Below are 18,613 nucleotides of genomic sequence, written 5' to 3'. Positions count from 1 at the left end.
GTAAAATGATTGGCTAGAATCCAAAGTGTATCACATCTCAGGACAAAAAAGCACCAAAATAAAGCACCAAAATGTGCGCTGCTTTTCGGTCTGGTTACTACCGTTTATGTCAGAACTGGTGCCATTATCAATAAGTCAGTTATTTACAAAAAATAATAACATAGTTTTATGTAGTTGTTGCAAACGCATTCACCTGGGGCAAAGGTGCAAGATTGTGGCTATTTGAGGAACTGCAGTTTTTGGTTCTTTTGCAAGGACTTCTTTTTACAACCTTGCAGGCTGCAGCTTGCGTCATAGTGCAGCATTTTTGTGCAATCAAAGCACAAACAGGTTTTTATAGTAGACACTGTAGAGCGTCTTGGACTTTTAGATTGAATGTGCTGATTGCATTCTGATTGGTTACAGCTGATATTGTTACCTTCAGGTTCAGTGACACTGAATGGCCAGAAGGAAGCGGTGCCCTTGGTAACAGGGGATCTAGCTGTGCTTAAGGCCTCCTCCTCATTTCTGCTCATCCAGATGTTTGGAGCCCAGATTCTGTGGTACCTAGATGGACCCCTGGCGTTCATCACCTTGCAGCCTGGCTTTGGAAACAAGGTGATCTTCAAACTACTCCTAGTGCTTTCAATATACTGTCCAACTGTAACATGGTTCAGAGGTCCAGTTTAGTGACCCAAGGTAGCTTCTGCAGATTAGCAAATTAGCTGTACAGATGTCACCCTCAAGTTATAACATCATTTAAGTGGGTGTTATATAGAAATGCCCCAACCATAATGTTGTCACAGAGCCAACCTGCGATCTGCAAAGAAATAAGACACGTTCTATTATGTGGAATCTCAAAGAGAAGCGCGCTAGGGCCAGGTGGTAGGCACTAAACTGTAAAATTACCATAAAACACAATGTTCAAGCAATTCCATAACATGGGATCAATCCTTCTCTGTTGGACATGGGTATATATGACAAGGTGCGCGGCCTGTGTGGAACACTGACCTGGAACCAGCGTGACGACTTTACCACCCCAGAAGGAGATGTGGAGAACAGCGTGACATCCTTTGTGGCGAAATTCACAACAGCGCTCTGCACCCTGCCTGGAGGAGCTGCACCAGAGGCCTGCTCCACGTACACCCAGAGGCGGCAGTATGCAGAGACTGTGTGTGCTGTCCTCCACAGCCCCATCTTTCAGGTCAGTGTGATGGGTACTTCTGGTCATCTCTCACGAGTTTGTTGCCTTCGCTTTTATTCACACTTGCACCTCCATCTCTGATTCTACAGTTGTGTCACGACGTGGTGGAGAGGGAGCCATATTTCCGTCTCTGTCTGTCAGAGGTTTGCAGCTGTGTGCCGCAGGGATCCTGTCACTGCACCGTCCTCACTGCCTATGCCCGACACTGTGCTCAGGAAGGTGTTGTGGTCCAGTGGCGCAACCGCACCTTCTGCAGTAAGCTGGAGGACCGTTGTTTGTGTTGTTTTGAGGCTTTGAGGGAAAAGTTATTACTATTTAGAGACCAAAAGAATGTTTTTTCTGATACAGTGTGCTAAAACCAATGCTCTGCTACGCTATCTCTTCCTTTCTCCCCAGCAATGCAGTGTTCAGGGGGTCAGGTGTACCAGGAGTGCGGTCGCACTTGTGGGAACTCATGCTCAGATTTGAGACACAGCTGGAGCTGTGATGACAGTCGCAGTCAAAGCTTGTGTGTTCCAGGCTGCCAGTGCCCACCAGGGCTTGTGCAGGACCAGCAGGGTCAGTGTGTTCCCATCTCTTTGTGCCCATGCATGCAAGGAGCAGTGATGTATTCACCTGGGGCCATGGTTCAAAATAACTGCAACACCTGGTATGTAGTCAAGGAGTTTGTCTCACCTTTCTGCCGCTACACACTTTGATCATGAAATACGTTTAGATTGAGAATTTTTAAATCTTTTATGAAATATTAAATCCACGGTGCAGATGCAGATGTACACAAAAAAACACTTCGTAAATGCATCAGAGCTCAGTGGGGAAAAAAATCATACTGGATATCAATACTGGTATGGACTGGTCAGGAACCAGAGGACGAAACATCATTTAATGGAAATGAAGACTACCAACCTGCAGATGGCTAAATTCAAAGACACCCAAAATTCAAAGTGAATAAAAGATGCAGTGGTACTCAGTAGTTTGTATTGCCCCCATTGTGGTGGATGGTGTCCGGGGGATCTCCTCCCTGATCAGGAGCAGGGCATCACTGAGCTGCTGGACATTCTGAGGTACACTGAGGTCAAACACAATGTCCCACAGATGTTCTGTTGCATTTAGGTCAAGTGAGGTCAGGGCCAGTCAGTGGTGTAAATTCCTTTATCCTCCAGGAACAGCCTGCATACTCTCACCATATGAGGCCGGGCATTGCCGTGCAGCAGGAGACACCCAGGACTGCCTGCACCAGCGCAGGGTCTGACAGTGGGTCCAAGAAGCTCATCCTGATACTTAAACGCTGCCTAGCCTGTAGAGGTCTGCATGTGTTCCCCAAACCATCACTGACCCACCACCAATCTGTTCATGCTGAATGATGTTACAGGCAGCTCTCCACAGATTCTCCAGGCTCTTTCACATCTGTCACATGTGTTCAGGGTGAACCTGCTCTGAAAAGCACAGAGCACCAGTGGTAGCCCTGTCATTCCTGCTAGTTGGCAACTGACAATGCCAAATATCAAACTGGGCCCCACGATAGCTACGATAGGCTCCAGCACCCCCCGTGACCCAGAGAAGGATAAGCGGAAGCGAATGGATGGATGGATCATCCCGAGGGAAATTGGGTTAAGGCTGCCAGCCTTGCCAGTGCCATCTTACCCTTCCGACCATACAGAAAGACAGGTCAGAGAGGTATAACAATGGAAAATGCACAACATGAGGAAAGACCCCCCCAGACTGAGCTCCAAAAGGGAGATCAGTTTGAGAACAGAAAAAAACACCTCAGCACATAAATCATCAGATCTCACAACATAGAAGACATGAGCTTCGAAGGCGTTTGGAGGGGCTGGGGGGTGAGTGTAGGTCTGTGTCAGTGCACGTGTGTGACTGTGTGTGTTCCATGTTCAACTGAGAGAAAGTTTCCATTCACCCGGTTAAGCAAAAGTCAACAATTTTCGATCGATGCGGGCGGCCTTGAATGAGGGGAAAGAGTCACAACACAGTTTTGTTATCTAAGGGAGAATTTTTGTTGAAAAGCAATTTGTGTTGAATCTCCTCCAAGCTCTTGAGAGTGTGCTGGGAGACACAGCAATGACACATATTGATGTACCACCCTGGTTGAGTTGGACTACCTGTCCTCCACCATAAAAGCCTCCTGTTTGGGGAATCTCATTGTTGCTTCTCTAATGCAGTTAATTTCATTATAACCCCAAAACTGATCAACAGCCCCTCTGCTACTTAACTGACCACATCAGTATCCCCTGATGTCCTCGGATTAATCTGGTATACTACACTTCTGAAGAAAGCAGAAATTAATGAAGTTACTTAGGTGTCATTTTTCTTTGACCTCATATAGATGATTGCTTTTCTGATTGTTGTTTTTTAACAGTACATTGTAAAAGCAGCCCTTTCTCTTTTATGGCTATCTGAGTGCAGCTTTTATCATTCGCCACCGGTCATAAAGACTCAGTTGAAGTAAGCATGTTTCATCATCATCGCCTGCAGAGCTACAGTATCATACTGACCCGGTTTCATGAACAAAGTCCCGTTTTATGAGTGCGGTAGGCGAGGACGCATTGTTACAGATTTGTGCCTGTTCATCAGTGAGGACAGGTCGGTCTCTTTGGAAACTCCTGACGTTGTGAGCCTGGCTGTAATAACTGGGGTAATTTGAATTTAGCTGTACCCTTGTGAATATCTGCACAAGTTAGCATTAGCCCAACTTTTATGTCGTATACATGGTTTGCAAAAGTATTGGGCCCCCTTGAACTTTCCCACATTTTGTCACATTACAGCCACAAACATGAATCAGTTTTATTGGAATTCCAGGTGAAAGACCAACACAAAGTGGTGTACACGTGAGAAGTGGAACGAAAATCACACGATTCCAAACATGTTTTACAAATAAATAACTGCAAAGTGGGGTGTATGTAATTATTCAGCCCCCTGAGTCAATACTTTGTAGAACCAGCTTTTGCTGCAGTTCCAGCTGCCAGTCTTTTAGGGTCTGTCTCTACCAGCTTTGCACATCTACAGACTGAAATCTTTGCCCATTCTTCTTTGCAGAACAGCTCCAGCTCAGTCAGATCAGATGGACAGCGTTTGTGAACAGCAGTTTTCAGATCTTGTCACAGATTCTGGATTGGATTTAGATCTGGACTTTGACTGGGCCGTTCTAACACATGGATATGTTTTGTTTTAAACCATCCCATTGGTGCCCTGGCTTTATGTTTAGGGTCGCTGTCCTGCTGGAAGGTGAAGCTCCGCCCCAGTCTCAAGTCTTTTGCAGACTCCAAGAGGTTTTCTTCCAAGACTGCCCTGTATTTGGCTCCATCCATCGTCCCATCAACTCTGACCAGCTTCCCTGTCCCTGCTGAAGAGAAGCACCCCCAGAGCATGATGCTGCCACCACCATATCTGACAGTGGGGATGGTGTGTTCAGAGTGATGTGCAGTGTTAGTTTTCCACACATAGTGTTTTGCATTTTGGCCAAAAAGTTCCATTTTGGTCTCATCTGACCAGAGCACCTTCTTCCACATGTTTGCTGTGTCCCCCACATGGCTTGTGGCAAACTGCAAACGGGACTTCTTATGGTTTTCTGTTAACAATGGCTTTCTTCTTGCCACTCTTCCATAAAGGCCAACTTTGTGCAGTGCACGACTAATAGTTGTCCTATGGACAGATTCCCCCACCTGAGCTGTAGATCTCTGCAGCTCGTCCAGAGTCACCATGGGCCTCTTGGCTGCATTTCTGATCAGCGCTCTCGTTGTTCGGCCTGTGAGTTTAGGTGGACGGCCTTGTCTTGGTAGGTTTACAGTTGTGCCATACTCCTTCCATTTCTGGATGATTGCTTGAAAAGTGCTCCGTGGGATGTTCAAGGCTTGGGAAATCTTTGTGTAGCCTAAGCCTGCTTTAAATTTCTCAGTAACTTTATCCCTGACCTGTCTGGTGTGTTCTTTGGACTTCATGGTGTTGTTGCTCCCAATATTCTCTTAGACAACCTCTGAGGCCGTCACAGAGCAGCTGTATTTGTACTGACATTAGATTACACACAGGTGCACTCTGTTTAATCATTAGCACTCATCAGGCACCGTCTATGGGCAACTGACTGCACTCAGACCAAAGGGGGCTGAATAATTACGCACACCCACTTTGCAGTTATTTATTTGTAAAAAATGTTTGGAGTCATGTATGATTTTCGTTCCACTTCTCACGTGTGCACCACTTTGTGTTGGTCTTTCACCTGGAATTCCAATAAAACTGATTCATGTTTGTGGCTGTAATGTGACAAAATGTGGGAAAGTTCAAGGGGGCCAAATACTTTTGCAAGACACTGTATTTAAATGACTGCAACTGCAAACTATAGATGCACATAAGAGCGTGATGCCTACTTGGTGGTGCAAGAGCTCTGATGAAATCACTCTATGTTCCTGCTTGCTGATACAGGATAGGTTGATTTCATTGCATTTCTTTACCATGTAACGGCAGTGTGCATTACTCTGTGGGTTTAAGTAACTTACCGACGGCTCAGATTAGTTTCTCTCTGATTTCTAATATATTGGGACATGTTGGTCTGTACAGAGTCCGTTTTGTACGTGACTTGTTTCCTTTGAGCTGGTGATATCAGTCTGACCTGAGTAATTGCTATGAGGAAACAGGGAAATTCTGGTTAATCATTAAGCAGATATCGTAAATGACATAAAGTATATCAGGGCACATTAAATGAAAAACACTGGCTGTTGATTCAAGTGAATCATTAAGTGATTCTTGTCACGCCTCAGCTGCTGTTAAAGGAGAATAAAAATGTATGGATGATAGTTTAGTGTCATCACTATGAAGTCTGCTTTATAGTGTATTCACTGTTTCACCTGCTAAACCAAACTTGTTAATAACAACGTTTCAGTAATAATCTTTAATAGACCTATAATGTCTTGGTAATACCATTCAGTAGATGTTCATACTAACTCCACTCCCTCGTCTCTTCCCTCCATAGTGTGTGTGAGCAGGGATTGTTTAACTGCACTCAAGAGCTCTGTGAGGAGGTGAACCAGTGCCCCGGCACTCTGGTCTACTCCCCACGCTCCTGCCTCCTCACCTGCTCGAGCCTGGACCCTCCTGGCCAACAGCAGGGCTCAAGCGTCATGCAGTCAAGCTGCAGAGAGCCCCTGTCTGGCTGTGTGTGTCCACAGGGGACTGTCTTACTAGTGAGTGAAAACCTTTTTTGTGCAGGTTTATGCAGATGTTGCTGTAGGTTTATGATCACATTCATTTCTGTTCCAGTCATATCCTCCCGAGGCCCTGCCTATTAATGCATGTCCTCTGTAGTGGACACACTACTTTTTATTCAACATCTGTAGGGTGCTATCATGGCTTATTTCAAACAGCTGGTGAACAGAGGAGCTTCACTAAGGGCCAATATTAGATAGATAAGGATTATTTTCAACGTCAATCGTGCAAAAAATCATGAATCCCTTAATGTCAGCTCCAAATTAAATTCCATGGTGTTTTGTGAGTTTAGAGACAAACAACACAACGAGAGCTGTAGTCTTTGATCATGACCGACATTTTCGTACTTTACATCTTCTTTTCCTTCAGGGCGACCGCTGTGTTCTGCCAGATGAATGTCCATGTCACCACAATGGTCGACTTTATTACAGCAATGACACCATCACTAAGGACTGCAACACATGGTAATGTATGAGCTGAGTGCATCAAAATTCTTTAAGATATATTAATTATAAACGTATTCTTTTTACAACGGTATCATTTTTCCCTGCAGTGTGTGCAATGAGCGTCGCTGGCACTGTGGCCGCTCTGCCTGTGCTGGTGTATGTGTGGCAACGGGGGACCCACACTATGTGACGTTCGACGGTCGTTGCTACTCTTTCCTGGGTGACTGCCAGTACGTGTTAGCCAGGGAGACCAGCGGCTTATTCAGCGTCACGGCGGAGAACGTGCCGTGTGGAAGCACGGGAGTCACCTGCACAAAATCAGTCACCCTCAGTCTGGGAAACACGGTCATACATCTTCTAAGAGGTAGAGGGCTCAATGGTGCTGCTAAATGAGAGTTTATATCCAGCAAACATGGCCCCTTGGAACCCATGTGAGAGCAGAATACTGCTTTAGAAAAAGCCCCCTATTCACAAGAGGTCACCACATAGTTGATATGTCAGATTTTTACACCACATACCCAACTACTACACTCAAACTAGAGACCTTCTGATTCATACTCAAACATGTAAATCATTGCACGGGTAAGCTACTTGCCCTCAAAGGCAAAACCCCGAACGTCCCATCAAACAAGTTCGTCTGTGATCTTGAGTTTAACTTAACTTTTACTGAAGTTTTGAATCACTTGTGTGTTCTTAGGTGCTGTTTTTATCAGACATGACTCACAAATGTGTCCTATTTCTATTTTGGCAAAGTGATTGTACTATGTGAGGAAAGTGAGGGTCTAATTGCTAAACTGTCTGTGACATTAGGTAATGCTGTGACAGTAAATGGGATGCCAGTTAGCCTACCAAAGTCTTACAGTGGCAGTGGCCTGACTTTGGAAAAAGTTGGCCTGTTTGTGTCCCTCTCGTCACGTCTTGGAGTCACTTTGCTGTGGGATGGAGGTAAGACGCACACATATAAACTAAATATAAAAGATCCTTTGCAGAAAATACACAGAAAAACATTGAAATACTTAAAGTGACACGCATTTGCTCCTTTAAAGTAGGGATTTAAGTTCATCCCTACTGGCCGTTAGAGCGATTGCAGCCTGTCAAAATGATCAGTATTTACAACAACATTAGTATATGTAGTTGCCATAGTGTCTGTGCCTTGCTTAAAAACTCTGTCCCATAATTGCTGCTTGCAACTTGCATTTCTTCTTCCAGGTATGCGTGTGTACGTGCGTTTGGCGGCCCATCTTCGTGGTCGGGTCGGGGGCCTGTGTGGTAACTTTGATGGGGACACAGAGAACGACTTCACAACACGGCAGGGAATTGTGGAATCGACAGCCGAGCTGTTTGGAAACTCTTGGAAGGTCAGCCCATCCTGCCCTGACGTGGCAGACCAGGACCTCCGGGACCCCTGCGCTGTAAGTTCACATTCACACACACACAGAGGGATTTTTGGTTTTAGTCTGCGTTACACTAAGTTCTGACACTGTCTTCTTCAGCTGAACCCCCACAGAGTGACATGGGCCAGGAAAAAATGTGCTGTGCTGACTCAGGGACTCTTCTCAAGGTGCCACCCTGAGGTGCCCTTTCAGCAGTATTATGACTGGTGTGTCTTTGATGCTTGTGGGTGAGTGGCAGCGCTAATCTATGCAAGACATATTAAACCTAAAAAAATATATACCGTATTTTTTGGACCATAAGGCGCACAGGATTATACGGAGCATTAAGTGAAACAAAACAGTCAGATAAGTCAAACTTTACTTAACTCATTCTTCTTGCTTCCTCCACTTTCCTACCATTGATTCATCCATCCCATCCATCCATTCGCTTCCGCTTATCCTTTTTCAGGGTCGCGGGGGGCGCTGGAGCCTATCCCAGCTGTCATAGGGCGAGAGGCGGGGTACACCCTGGACAGGTCGCCAGTCTGTCGCAGGGCCAACATACAGGGACAGACAACCATTCGCACTCACTTTCATTCGCACATTCACACCTAGTGACAATTTGGGTTATCCAATTAACCTATCCCCACTAAGTGCATGTCTTTGGACGGTGGGAGGAAGCCGGAGTACCCGGAGGGAACCCACGCAAACACGGGGAGAACATGCAAACTCCACACAGAAAGACCCCGGCCTGATGTTGGAATTGAACTCAGGACCATCTTGCTGTGCGGCAACAGTGCTAACCACCGTGCCACCGTGCTGCCATTGATTCATTAATGTTGAATTCTCTGCAGCTGCTCTGTTTCCACGTTGTTGCAGTACATTAATGACTAACCTCGTATTGTGGATGGATTATCTCAGTTGTTCTCCTGACTGAAGTTTGGTCCGTTTACAGCATCCTGCCTTGGGATTGCATTTGTCCCTAACCATCGGGAACCCTCACGTTAACTTTTATCGAGTGGAAAAATGTTAGCCTTCATCCTCCAGCTTCACTGTGTTTATGTTATGCTAACATAGCTGTGTTGCTAGCAATCACGTAGCACATCATTATATACCAGCTAGCCCAACTTCAGTAACCCTACAAACGTCACTGCTGTTTAGTTTTCTGTCTTCATTTATGTTGGAAGTGGTAGCAGAGCTGTACGTTTGAATGTTTTCAGAAATCTCAGTCAGAACATGCTATATCATGCTTAGGTGGAAACTAGTGAGCTAACCTCCTGCTAACTTCTAAGTCTGTTAAATGTAATAAATCCTGTTTTCATGGATGCCTGGATGTTAAACTTAATTGTTACACCTGGTAAAGCAGCAACACTGATCATTTTATTAAAGATGAAAGAATTTAGACAGTTTGTAACTCTCAGTGATGCTGCAGTGATTGTTTGACTTTGGGACCTGAAGCCGACGGAGTTTAGGACCCAGATTACTCCGTGAGGCTCCTGACTGTGGCAGCCGTAATGCTCCAACCATCCATCAAGCGGTGCGGCTTCATAGCTACCAAAGTCGTACTAAAACATTTTTTGACAAATTTTTGAGCGCCGTGAGGCACATAAAATCGGTTCGAGGTCAGTAAGCACAGCCAGAATTCATGCATCAGTATTATAAGGCGCACTGCAGATTTTTGAGAAAATTAAAGGATTTTAAGTGTGCCTTATAGTGCGGAAAATACAGTTGTATCTAGCATATTTATAATGCTGCAAAGTTAGTGGGTTAATCTATTTTGCACTTTATCATCAGCTTTATCTGCTGTCTGAAGTATCTAGTTTCACTTTACAGATTTGTTTGAGTAAAACGGTCCGTACCCTTTTGCAGTTTAGCAAACAATCCCTGTTTTTATGAGCATAAACTGAAATCTGATTAAACTGAGGCAAGAACAATGACTGTTTATGATATCAATTATCATTTGGTGAAAGAAAATTTTACTTGACCAAGAAAAATGCAATCTTCAGTCACTGGGTTTTAGTTTAAAAAAAAACTGTCCGCTGTTACAAAAATGATTACAGGACTGCCACCAGCGAAGCATGCTGCTTATACAGCAGTTAGTAAGGAAAAATGTAACCAAGTCATTCTAAAACTGTGTATTTGGAGTAACAGTTTAAAGGTAGCTTTGTTGTTTGTCACGTGTTTTAGCTGTGACTCAGGTGGAGACTGTGAGTGTCTCTGTACAGCCATCGCTACCTACGCCGAAGAGTGTAACCGGCGAGGGGTCTACATCCACTGGCGGTCCCAGGAGCTCTGTCGTACGTTGCCATCCTGCACACACGCCCATACCTGAGCTAATGTCCGGGGCACACTTTCTCTAACTTTAACTTCATCTTCCTGTAGCTCTGCAGTGTGACAACGGGCTGGTTTATGATCCCTGTGGTCCAGCTTGCTCGCGTTCATGTCCAACCATTCAGCAAAGTCCACATTCCAGCTGCGATGCTGTTTCCTGTGTGGAGGGCTGCTTCTGTCCTGCAGGCACTGTCCGACATGGTGAGACAGACTCTGCTCTGTCCATAGCTGTGATGTATAAAACTGAACATTACAGTTGACTCTGTATTGGTATTTTAATGTGACAAAGCAGAACTTGAAGCCACATGTCAGAAGAATGAGAGGAATGGGTGCTGAACGCCTAATACAACATGCATATGTGTGGGAAGTTAAACTAGGGCGATTTGCTTCTTTAGTTTAGAACTTACAGCCTTATACTACATGCAGAACAAAAACAAACTAGAAACTGAGTGATGTGCACATTCACACACACTGCACAGCAGCAGTAACTTCACTGACGTGCCAGTTTTCAGGACTGGTGCAGGAAGAGGACCCAAACGTGGGGCTCTGAGACAAACAAGAGACACAAAGGCTGAAGGCAAATGTTAAAAATCCAAAATATTCTCCTTCAGGGCAAAAACACAGGAAACAGAAGGTGAGCAAAGCATAAGAATGACAAGCAGTATAAACAGGCTAGAGGCAAGCACAGACAGGAACACAGGTATAGAAAACAGACACTCCAACAAACACTGAGGTTTGAAATAGGACAGGTCACCAGAGAAAGAGAGACACGTGGGAATCAGCTGAAACTAATTCAGGTAACAACACATGAAAGTAAAACTAAGACTAAAAGGTGCAAGACACAAATGACTGTCAAAATAAAACAGGAACTAAGTAATCTCGTTAAAATAACGTTAAGCCCTAACTGCATTAACGCGGCGAATCTTGGTAAGCGAGTTAACGCGGATCGCCCCGTGCGTGGGGCTGCACGGCGTCAACGTGTTAGCGTGGTTAGCTCGTTAGCGCTGTGCTGCGTTAATGCGGTTATAGCGTTAACGTCATTGTAACGAGATTAATGCTGACAGCACTAGAAGTAACCTAAACAGGTAATGCCTAAAGCAGAGACAAAGACTCGACGAGATTAAAGAAACATGAGGGAGGCGGAAAAGTATAAGATACCAAAAGACTCACAGCAGGAAGGAGTTTATAATCACTTAGTAACTACTTACAACATCACAAGTGAAGAAACTGACAACCAATAAGCAAAACCAATAACTACGGAATCAAAATACTAAATAAATACAGAATGTAAATAATCAAATGGGAACGTAGTAGCGAATACTTAATAAGGATTTATTCAAAACGCAGGACTACAACACCAAGCAGTCAGGAGGTGCTAGAAAATGCAGTGGCTTCTTTTTCTGCACAGCCAATGGGATTATTTACATATTCCAGGTTTATCATCACTGCTGAAATATTAATGCCGTGATCTGACTTGTTTCAGTGTCATGCTGACAGAAACACGTGTAAAAACTGCTCTTACACTGAGTACTATTTTTGCTTCTTCACCAAACCAGAGTATTTGAAACCAGCTGCGTCGCACCACTAAAATTAAGTAGCTGCAACTGTTTTGGATGTCTTTTTTCAGTCTAACCCACAACGACCCACTGCCGTCTTTACGTTCTTTGTCTGTATGCTTTTTATGAAACAGGCGACAGCTGTGTAGCTCCCAGCCAGTGTCCGTGTGAGTGGGATGGCTCCTTGTTTCCAGCTGGAGCTGCTGTCACTCAACACTGCCAGAACTGGTCAGTCTTTCTGAACATTTATAAATGTGTATTCTTTGTTTTTGTCTGTCCATAAAAACCTTTTGCCTTTGTGTGTTCAGCTCCTGTGAGGAGGGTGTTTGGAAGTGTGATGGTGTGGCTTGCCCTCCTCCCTCCCCTCCCTGTCTGGAGTCAGAGTTTACCTGTGCTGGGGGACGCTGCATCCCCACCCAGTGGGTGTGTGACAATGAAGACGACTGTGGTGACGGTTCAGATGAGATCTGTCCATCCACCTGCTCCCCGGACCATTTCCACTGTACCAGCACACCGAGGCGAGTCCAAATTAACTTTATTAAAAGGATTAATTTCCTGTGCGTTGCAGTATGAAGGCTCAAACATGTCTGTTGTTGTGTAAAGTTTTACCAGAGCTTGAACCCCTTTAGCCTCCAGTTCTCCATGTGCCAGGCAGAAGACATTTATTTTTGTTTTCATGATTTATTCATTTTGAATGCTAACTGCTGTGGGGTAGCTTACACCCTCTAAATAACAACATTTTACATACATATGACCAAACTGCACTGCTGACTGTTCTCCAATTTACTCCAAAGCACATTTTTATCTTACTGTGAGACACACTCTCAGACACTTCATCCAATCACACTGAGCAAAGCCGTTTATGCTAGCAGTAGCTGATTTGTATGTCATCACACTGCGCTAACATGTCCTGGTCAGGTTTATGTTATGTTGAAAGAATCAGTCTTTCTTTGCCACAAAATCACTGGAGAGAATTAAGTAAATGAACCCCAACCCTGCAGTGGACCATGTTTGAACCTGGCTCTGCGTTGTGATGGCCACCCAGACTGTGCTGACCAATCAGATGAGGACTTCTGTGGACCTGCCACCCCTGTGCCCCTATGCCCACCTGGGGAATTTCAGTGTGCAAATGGAAAGTGTCTGCCAGCCAGCCGTGTTTGCGATGGATGGCTGGACTGTGGCTTTGCTGATGGATCTGATGAGCAAGGTAAACTATCAAAAAACCTTTTCTTCAAGGAATGCGCTCTATCAGAAACTTGCCTCAGCAGCATACTGTAAAAATGAATTTCCATGAAGTCTTCGTGAAGCACTGTGTCCTGTTCGCAAATTTCTTTGTACATTTAATGACAGCAATAACTGTGAATTGTGATGAACTTTACTTTTCTCGGCCCAGACTGTGGTGTGGTTTGTGATGAAGGGGAGTTCCTGTGTGCGGGGGGACGATGTATTCTGTACCTCCATCGATGCGATGGCCACGATGACTGTGGGGACCTCAGTGATGAGAGAGGGTGTGTATTATGAAGTTTGATGCTCTGCACTGGTCTAGTTGTTTTAGTCTGTTTTACAAAGACCATATAAGATGGTTAGTAGAAGATTTTGTTTTCTTTTTGTGTTTACTACGACCATTCATCTGCACGAACATTTCACATGACTGTCTTTGTAGCTGTGTGTGCGCACCAGGAGAGTTTCAGTGTCGAGGAGACCAGTGCGTTCCCGCCGACAGAGTGTGTGATGGAACCAAAGACTGTCCCTCTGGAAGCGATGAGGCTGTTTGTCCAAGTAAAGGTACAAAAAACCCCAGAGTAATATAATAACCATCGATCCATCCATCTATCCATGCATCCATTCATCCATCCATCTGGCCATTCATCCATCCATCTATCCATGCATCAATTCATCCATCCATCTGGCCATTCATCCATCCATCCATCCATCCATCCATCCATCCATCCATCCATCCATCCATTCATCCGTCCCTCCATCCATCCACCCATCCATCCATCCATTCATCCATCCATTCCTCCATCCACCCATCCATTCATTCATCCATCCATCCATCCATCCATCCATTCATCCATCCCTCCATCTATCCACCCATCCATCCATCCATCCATCCATCCATCCATCCATCCATCCATCCATTCATTCATCCACCCATCCATCCATCCACCCATCCATCCATCCATCCATCCATCCATTCATCCATTCATCCATCCATCCATTCATCCATTCATCTATCCATCCATTCATTCATCCATCCATCCATCCATCCATCCATCCATCCATCCATCCATTCTCTTCCTCTTATCCTTGCAGGGTCGTGGGGGAGTCTATCCCAGCTGTCTTAGCCCCACTAACTAATATAATAACTACTAACAGTTAAATACATTTTCTCATACACACTCCCGATTACACAGTTTAAGCAGTTCTGTGTTTGTGGCAGTGACCTGTGCTCCGGACCAGTTTGCCTGTGGTGATGGTACATGTGTTGCCATCACTAAGCTGTGTGATGGAGCTACTGACTGTTCAGGAAGAGAGGACGAGAACAGAACCAACTGCTTCACCAGTACCACAACACCATCACTCCTGCCTGTCACACCAACGTCTGGTAATGTCATTTAAAGGTTATGGAAAAATGTTTCTAGTACATAAACACCTAGTCAGAGGTTATTCTTAGACATTTCTACCATTGTTATATGTTTTTCTTCTTTTTGCTTTTTTGCCTAATTCTCAGTTTTGTGTATTTGATAAGACGATCTACTCCCCAAGGTGTTACCATTTCATTTTGCTTTGACGCTGCTGTGCTGGGACATTTCTCAGAAAAAGCCCTGCGTTACACATAACTCATTATTTTTTTTAAAAGTAATGCAGTATGGTACTTATTACTCAGTGAAGAAAGTGATTCGTTAAACCACTTGTTACATAATTTTCTCGTTACAATGTAAACAACCTTAGACGCACTGTCAAATAATTACCAGAAAAAGAAAAAAATACATTTGTTTAATGTTTTTTTTCTATCCAGTTAAAAGATGATCCTAAAGATGATGCTAAAGTGACCATAGATATGAGGCAGGTGAAGTGCTTAACGTGTACAGAACAGAGTACAGCACGAATGTGTGGTCAGATGTACGTCTCAAGTTTTGCGAGGGGTCAGTAAGACTAGGAGAGTGCGCTATAAAGCCAGCCCATTCCATCCTTTGTGGTTCTTTTGGAATATGTTTTGCCATTCTATTCAGGACCTGTTAAATATATATTATTTATACACATGTCATATATATAATGTCTCTGATACCTTTTGGTTCTGCAGCTTGCAGGTCTTATGAGTTCAGCTGTGCCACTGTTGGGCAGTGTGTGCCTCAGGCCTGGCGCTGCGATGGAGAAACAGATTGTATGGATGGCAGTGATGAGCAGCAATGTGGCGCCCCGTGTGGCTCCGGCCAGGTGCCTTGTGTCAGTGGGGACCAGTGCGTGGAATACCAGCAGCTCTGTGATGGGACCCCACATTGCAGGGATACGTCAGATGAGAGTATCGACAACTGTGGTATGTTAATGTATATACTGTCTATGTTCTAAGCATCAAGAATAAAACCCTAGAGTCAATATGATCAGGCCAAAAAGAGCAGTTTGTCCTACCATCTGTCTACTAGGCTCTACCCGGATACCTCCCTGTTTAGGCAGCTTCCCATGTGACAACCGCACCTGTGTGAACATGTCACAGGTCTGCAATGGTGTCCCAGACTGTCCACGGGGCGAAGATGAGTTGGTGTGTGGTGAGTTCTCATTAGATAAAGAGAAGGCAGGTAAGCCTAGAGTGAGACAAGGAGTGACCATGATGACGCTATGATACAGTCACGGCCAGGCTTTCATTAAAAGATGTCATCAGGACTAAAAAGGACACAAGTTTGATTGTATTAACTCCCCTGTTCTCTTGTATGATCATTAATATATTTGACATCTTGTTCTGTTAAGATAAAACTGTCTCACCAGCACTTCCTGGCAGCAACACCACTGTCACCTGCTCTGAGTTCACCTGTATGGATGGAACCTGTGTGCCTTTTAACGTGGTAAGCTAAACTCCGCCCCAACACGCCATCTATATTTTGCAGAAATGATCAAGTACATGAAGATAATCTTTTGTTGCTTTCCTGCTGGTTTGGATAGAAGACAAAAATCTGATACAGCAGTATAAGTTATTTGCATTTTTTAAATGACCAGCATCTGTTTCAAATACACATTTTTACATTTATATTTGAATTAGCTCTTTCTAGTTTTTTCTGTCTCATCTCTTTATCTGCCTCTTCCACCACAACACTCTCCCCTTCATCTCCATTTCATCCTATTCCTCTTTACCTCAAGCCTAAGAATTCCTACGTTATAAGCTAACGCTATGCTAGCTAATATTAGACTATAGTGTCCTAAAAGTCTGTAGTTTTTAAGTACATCCAAAATTTTAATATGAGTTTTACTGCATTCTCACATCACATATGGGTTTACTTGCTAAGTGTGAGTTGCCCACTTTGAAGATTCACTTGAAATTAAGTTTTGGTAACAGCGGAGAATAGCAGCTAACAGGAGCTAACAGCAGCTAACAGGCAAAAACAGCAGCTAATAGCAGCTAACAGGAGCTAACAGCAGCTAATAGCAGCTAACAGGCAAAAACAGCAGCATGTTCTGGCCCCAGCAGAAAATTACAGATTACCATTGCTCATCAATCACAAATGAGCTACTTTGGCTCGTCGACAATGTAAGGGGTAATACACAGAGACGTATCAATGTCAAAGTGTAATAAAGATCAGGTAAATACCGTAGCAGCGACTAGTGTCCGTGGTTCAAGTACCTACTAAGTTTGTAAGCAATCTTGACATAGAACACAAGCATTCAAACTTTTGTAGGCCTTCAGATCTCATCTAGTATAATTTGAGGGGTTGTTGATAACACAGTGATATAAACCATGTGGCGTGAAGTCAGGGAGAGTCCCAGGGCAACACTTCACAGAATCAGTAAACACACTTGGACTTCAGCCCTCCCATGCTCACTTCTTCACAGAAGCCAGATGCTTGTCATGAAAGTATTTTACTTCCTCTGAGGGAGAATATACAAGTGTTTGTTTACTCATAGTCGTTTATCTTATCTACATAATATTTAGTAGGTTTTTCACTCACTTGAAGTGTCATGTTGCCTACAACATGTAATGTGTTTACTTAACGATGTGTGGCTGAACAGGCAACGAAGGGATAGAAGTCCTTGTTTTACACCAGAAAGTTGGGAGAAGTTTCAGTTGCGTTACTACTGAGGTTCTACTTTATTTTCTATTGCATGGCTGCATCATTCAGTCTTGGAATCTGAGGTTATTTGCAGGCCCACATATGAAAGTACACTGCATCTGTTTTTCTCCGTTAATTATACTAAAACTAAGTCAGTTATGTTTTCAAGGAAGGAAGAAAGAAAACGAAAAGTTTCATGTACAGTGAGCCTGCTCTGTTTTTAGGTGTGTAATGGTGTTCCAGACTGCCCAGACTCCTCATTAGGGTCGCTCGGAGACCCCACAGACGAGCAGGGCTGTAAAACCTGGAGCTCCTGGGGCCCTTGGAGTCCTTGCAGCACCACCTGTGGGACGGGCTTCATGAGCCGGGAGAGATCATGCCCTCCAGGGGACCCGCTGCACCACTGCCGGGGTCAGGACATCCAGAGGCAGGAGTGTTTCAATACCACCTGTCCTGGTAAGGACATACACAGAAACTGTAACACACACGTTTGGGAATGCTTTCAGGAAACGTGAGATTCCTATAATTTTGGAACATGAGGGTTTATTTTTCATAGAAGGCTGGAGGAAAAACTGACGACAAAAATAGAAGCATAAAGGAAAGTCACAGACGCACACATGTCAAAAAGTCTGACTTGTCTTCTGTTCTGGTTCAGCGACTAACCGGAAGGTTGGTGGTTCGATCCCAGGCTCCTCCGCTCTGCATGTCAAATATCCTTGGGCAAGATGCTCTCCGATGCATCCATCAGAGTGTGAATGTGTATGAATGTTAGATAGTAAGCACTTAACAACTTAGAAAACATGCTTGTGTGAATGGGTGTGATTGGGTGAATGAATTAGTTGTATAAAGTGCTTTGAGTGCTCAGATAGAGTAGAAAAACGCTATATAAGAACCGGTCCATTTACCATTCACCATCTTCTCTACAGTTGATGGTCGATGGCTGCCGTGGGGGAGCTGGTCAAACTGTTCCAGTGGTTGTGGTGGAGTTCAGGTCAGAAACAGAGCATGCACACCTCCTCTCTATGGAGGACAGGACTGTTCCCAGCTCCCAGGACCATCTAATCTGTCCATGGAGACCAGTAAGCAGTTTGTAAAGATGAATGTTTTATTGAGCAAAAGTCAAGTATTTTGTTTACGATGGTTTTATTACTTATTATAAAAGTAATTACTGCCCAGAGATGGCTTGTGCTCTCAGAGAGCTTCGCAAACATGTAAAATGTAAAATTTAAAATCAATATTTTTGGAACTCCAA

General features: G+C 44.3%; 1 protein-coding gene across 1 annotated transcript in view; it reads left to right on the top strand.

The window, feature by feature from the left end:
- The window catches only part of sspo (SCO-spondin), a 113,196-nt gene that overhangs the window by 26,071 nt on the left and 68,512 nt on the right, over positions 1 to 18,613 (top strand). The window contains exons 15-36 of the mRNA XM_085362593.1: positions 425 to 597; positions 965 to 1,183; positions 1,273 to 1,438; positions 1,580 to 1,832; positions 6,159 to 6,369; positions 6,761 to 6,855; positions 6,945 to 7,201; positions 7,648 to 7,782; positions 8,047 to 8,249; positions 8,331 to 8,458; positions 10,398 to 10,507; positions 10,593 to 10,742; positions 12,232 to 12,325; positions 12,406 to 12,578; positions 13,491 to 13,605; positions 13,761 to 13,882; positions 14,541 to 14,705; positions 15,405 to 15,638; positions 15,745 to 15,867; positions 16,067 to 16,161; positions 17,586 to 17,817; positions 18,288 to 18,440. Of these exons, the coding sequence (XP_085218719.1) occupies positions 425 to 597; positions 965 to 1,183; positions 1,273 to 1,438; positions 1,580 to 1,832; positions 6,159 to 6,369; positions 6,761 to 6,855; positions 6,945 to 7,201; positions 7,648 to 7,782; positions 8,047 to 8,249; positions 8,331 to 8,458; positions 10,398 to 10,507; positions 10,593 to 10,742; positions 12,232 to 12,325; positions 12,406 to 12,578; positions 13,491 to 13,605; positions 13,761 to 13,882; positions 14,541 to 14,705; positions 15,405 to 15,638; positions 15,745 to 15,867; positions 16,067 to 16,161; positions 17,586 to 17,817; positions 18,288 to 18,440 (3,606 nt within the window). The remainder of the gene's footprint in view (positions 1 to 424; positions 598 to 964; positions 1,184 to 1,272; positions 1,439 to 1,579; positions 1,833 to 6,158; positions 6,370 to 6,760; positions 6,856 to 6,944; positions 7,202 to 7,647; positions 7,783 to 8,046; positions 8,250 to 8,330; positions 8,459 to 10,397; positions 10,508 to 10,592; positions 10,743 to 12,231; positions 12,326 to 12,405; positions 12,579 to 13,490; positions 13,606 to 13,760; positions 13,883 to 14,540; positions 14,706 to 15,404; positions 15,639 to 15,744; positions 15,868 to 16,066; positions 16,162 to 17,585; positions 17,818 to 18,287; positions 18,441 to 18,613) is intronic.

Source organism: Diplotaxodon limnothrissa, linkage group LG9 (genome assembly GCF_057381915.1).
Source record: "Diplotaxodon limnothrissa isolate DT_005_m linkage group LG9, D_limnothrissa_male_GT1.1, whole genome shotgun sequence".
Lineage (NCBI taxonomy): Eukaryota > Metazoa > Chordata > Actinopteri > Cichliformes > Cichlidae > Diplotaxodon > Diplotaxodon limnothrissa.
The sequence above is the reverse complement of the archived record's forward strand: the minus strand, read 5'-3'. Positions and strand labels throughout refer to the sequence as shown.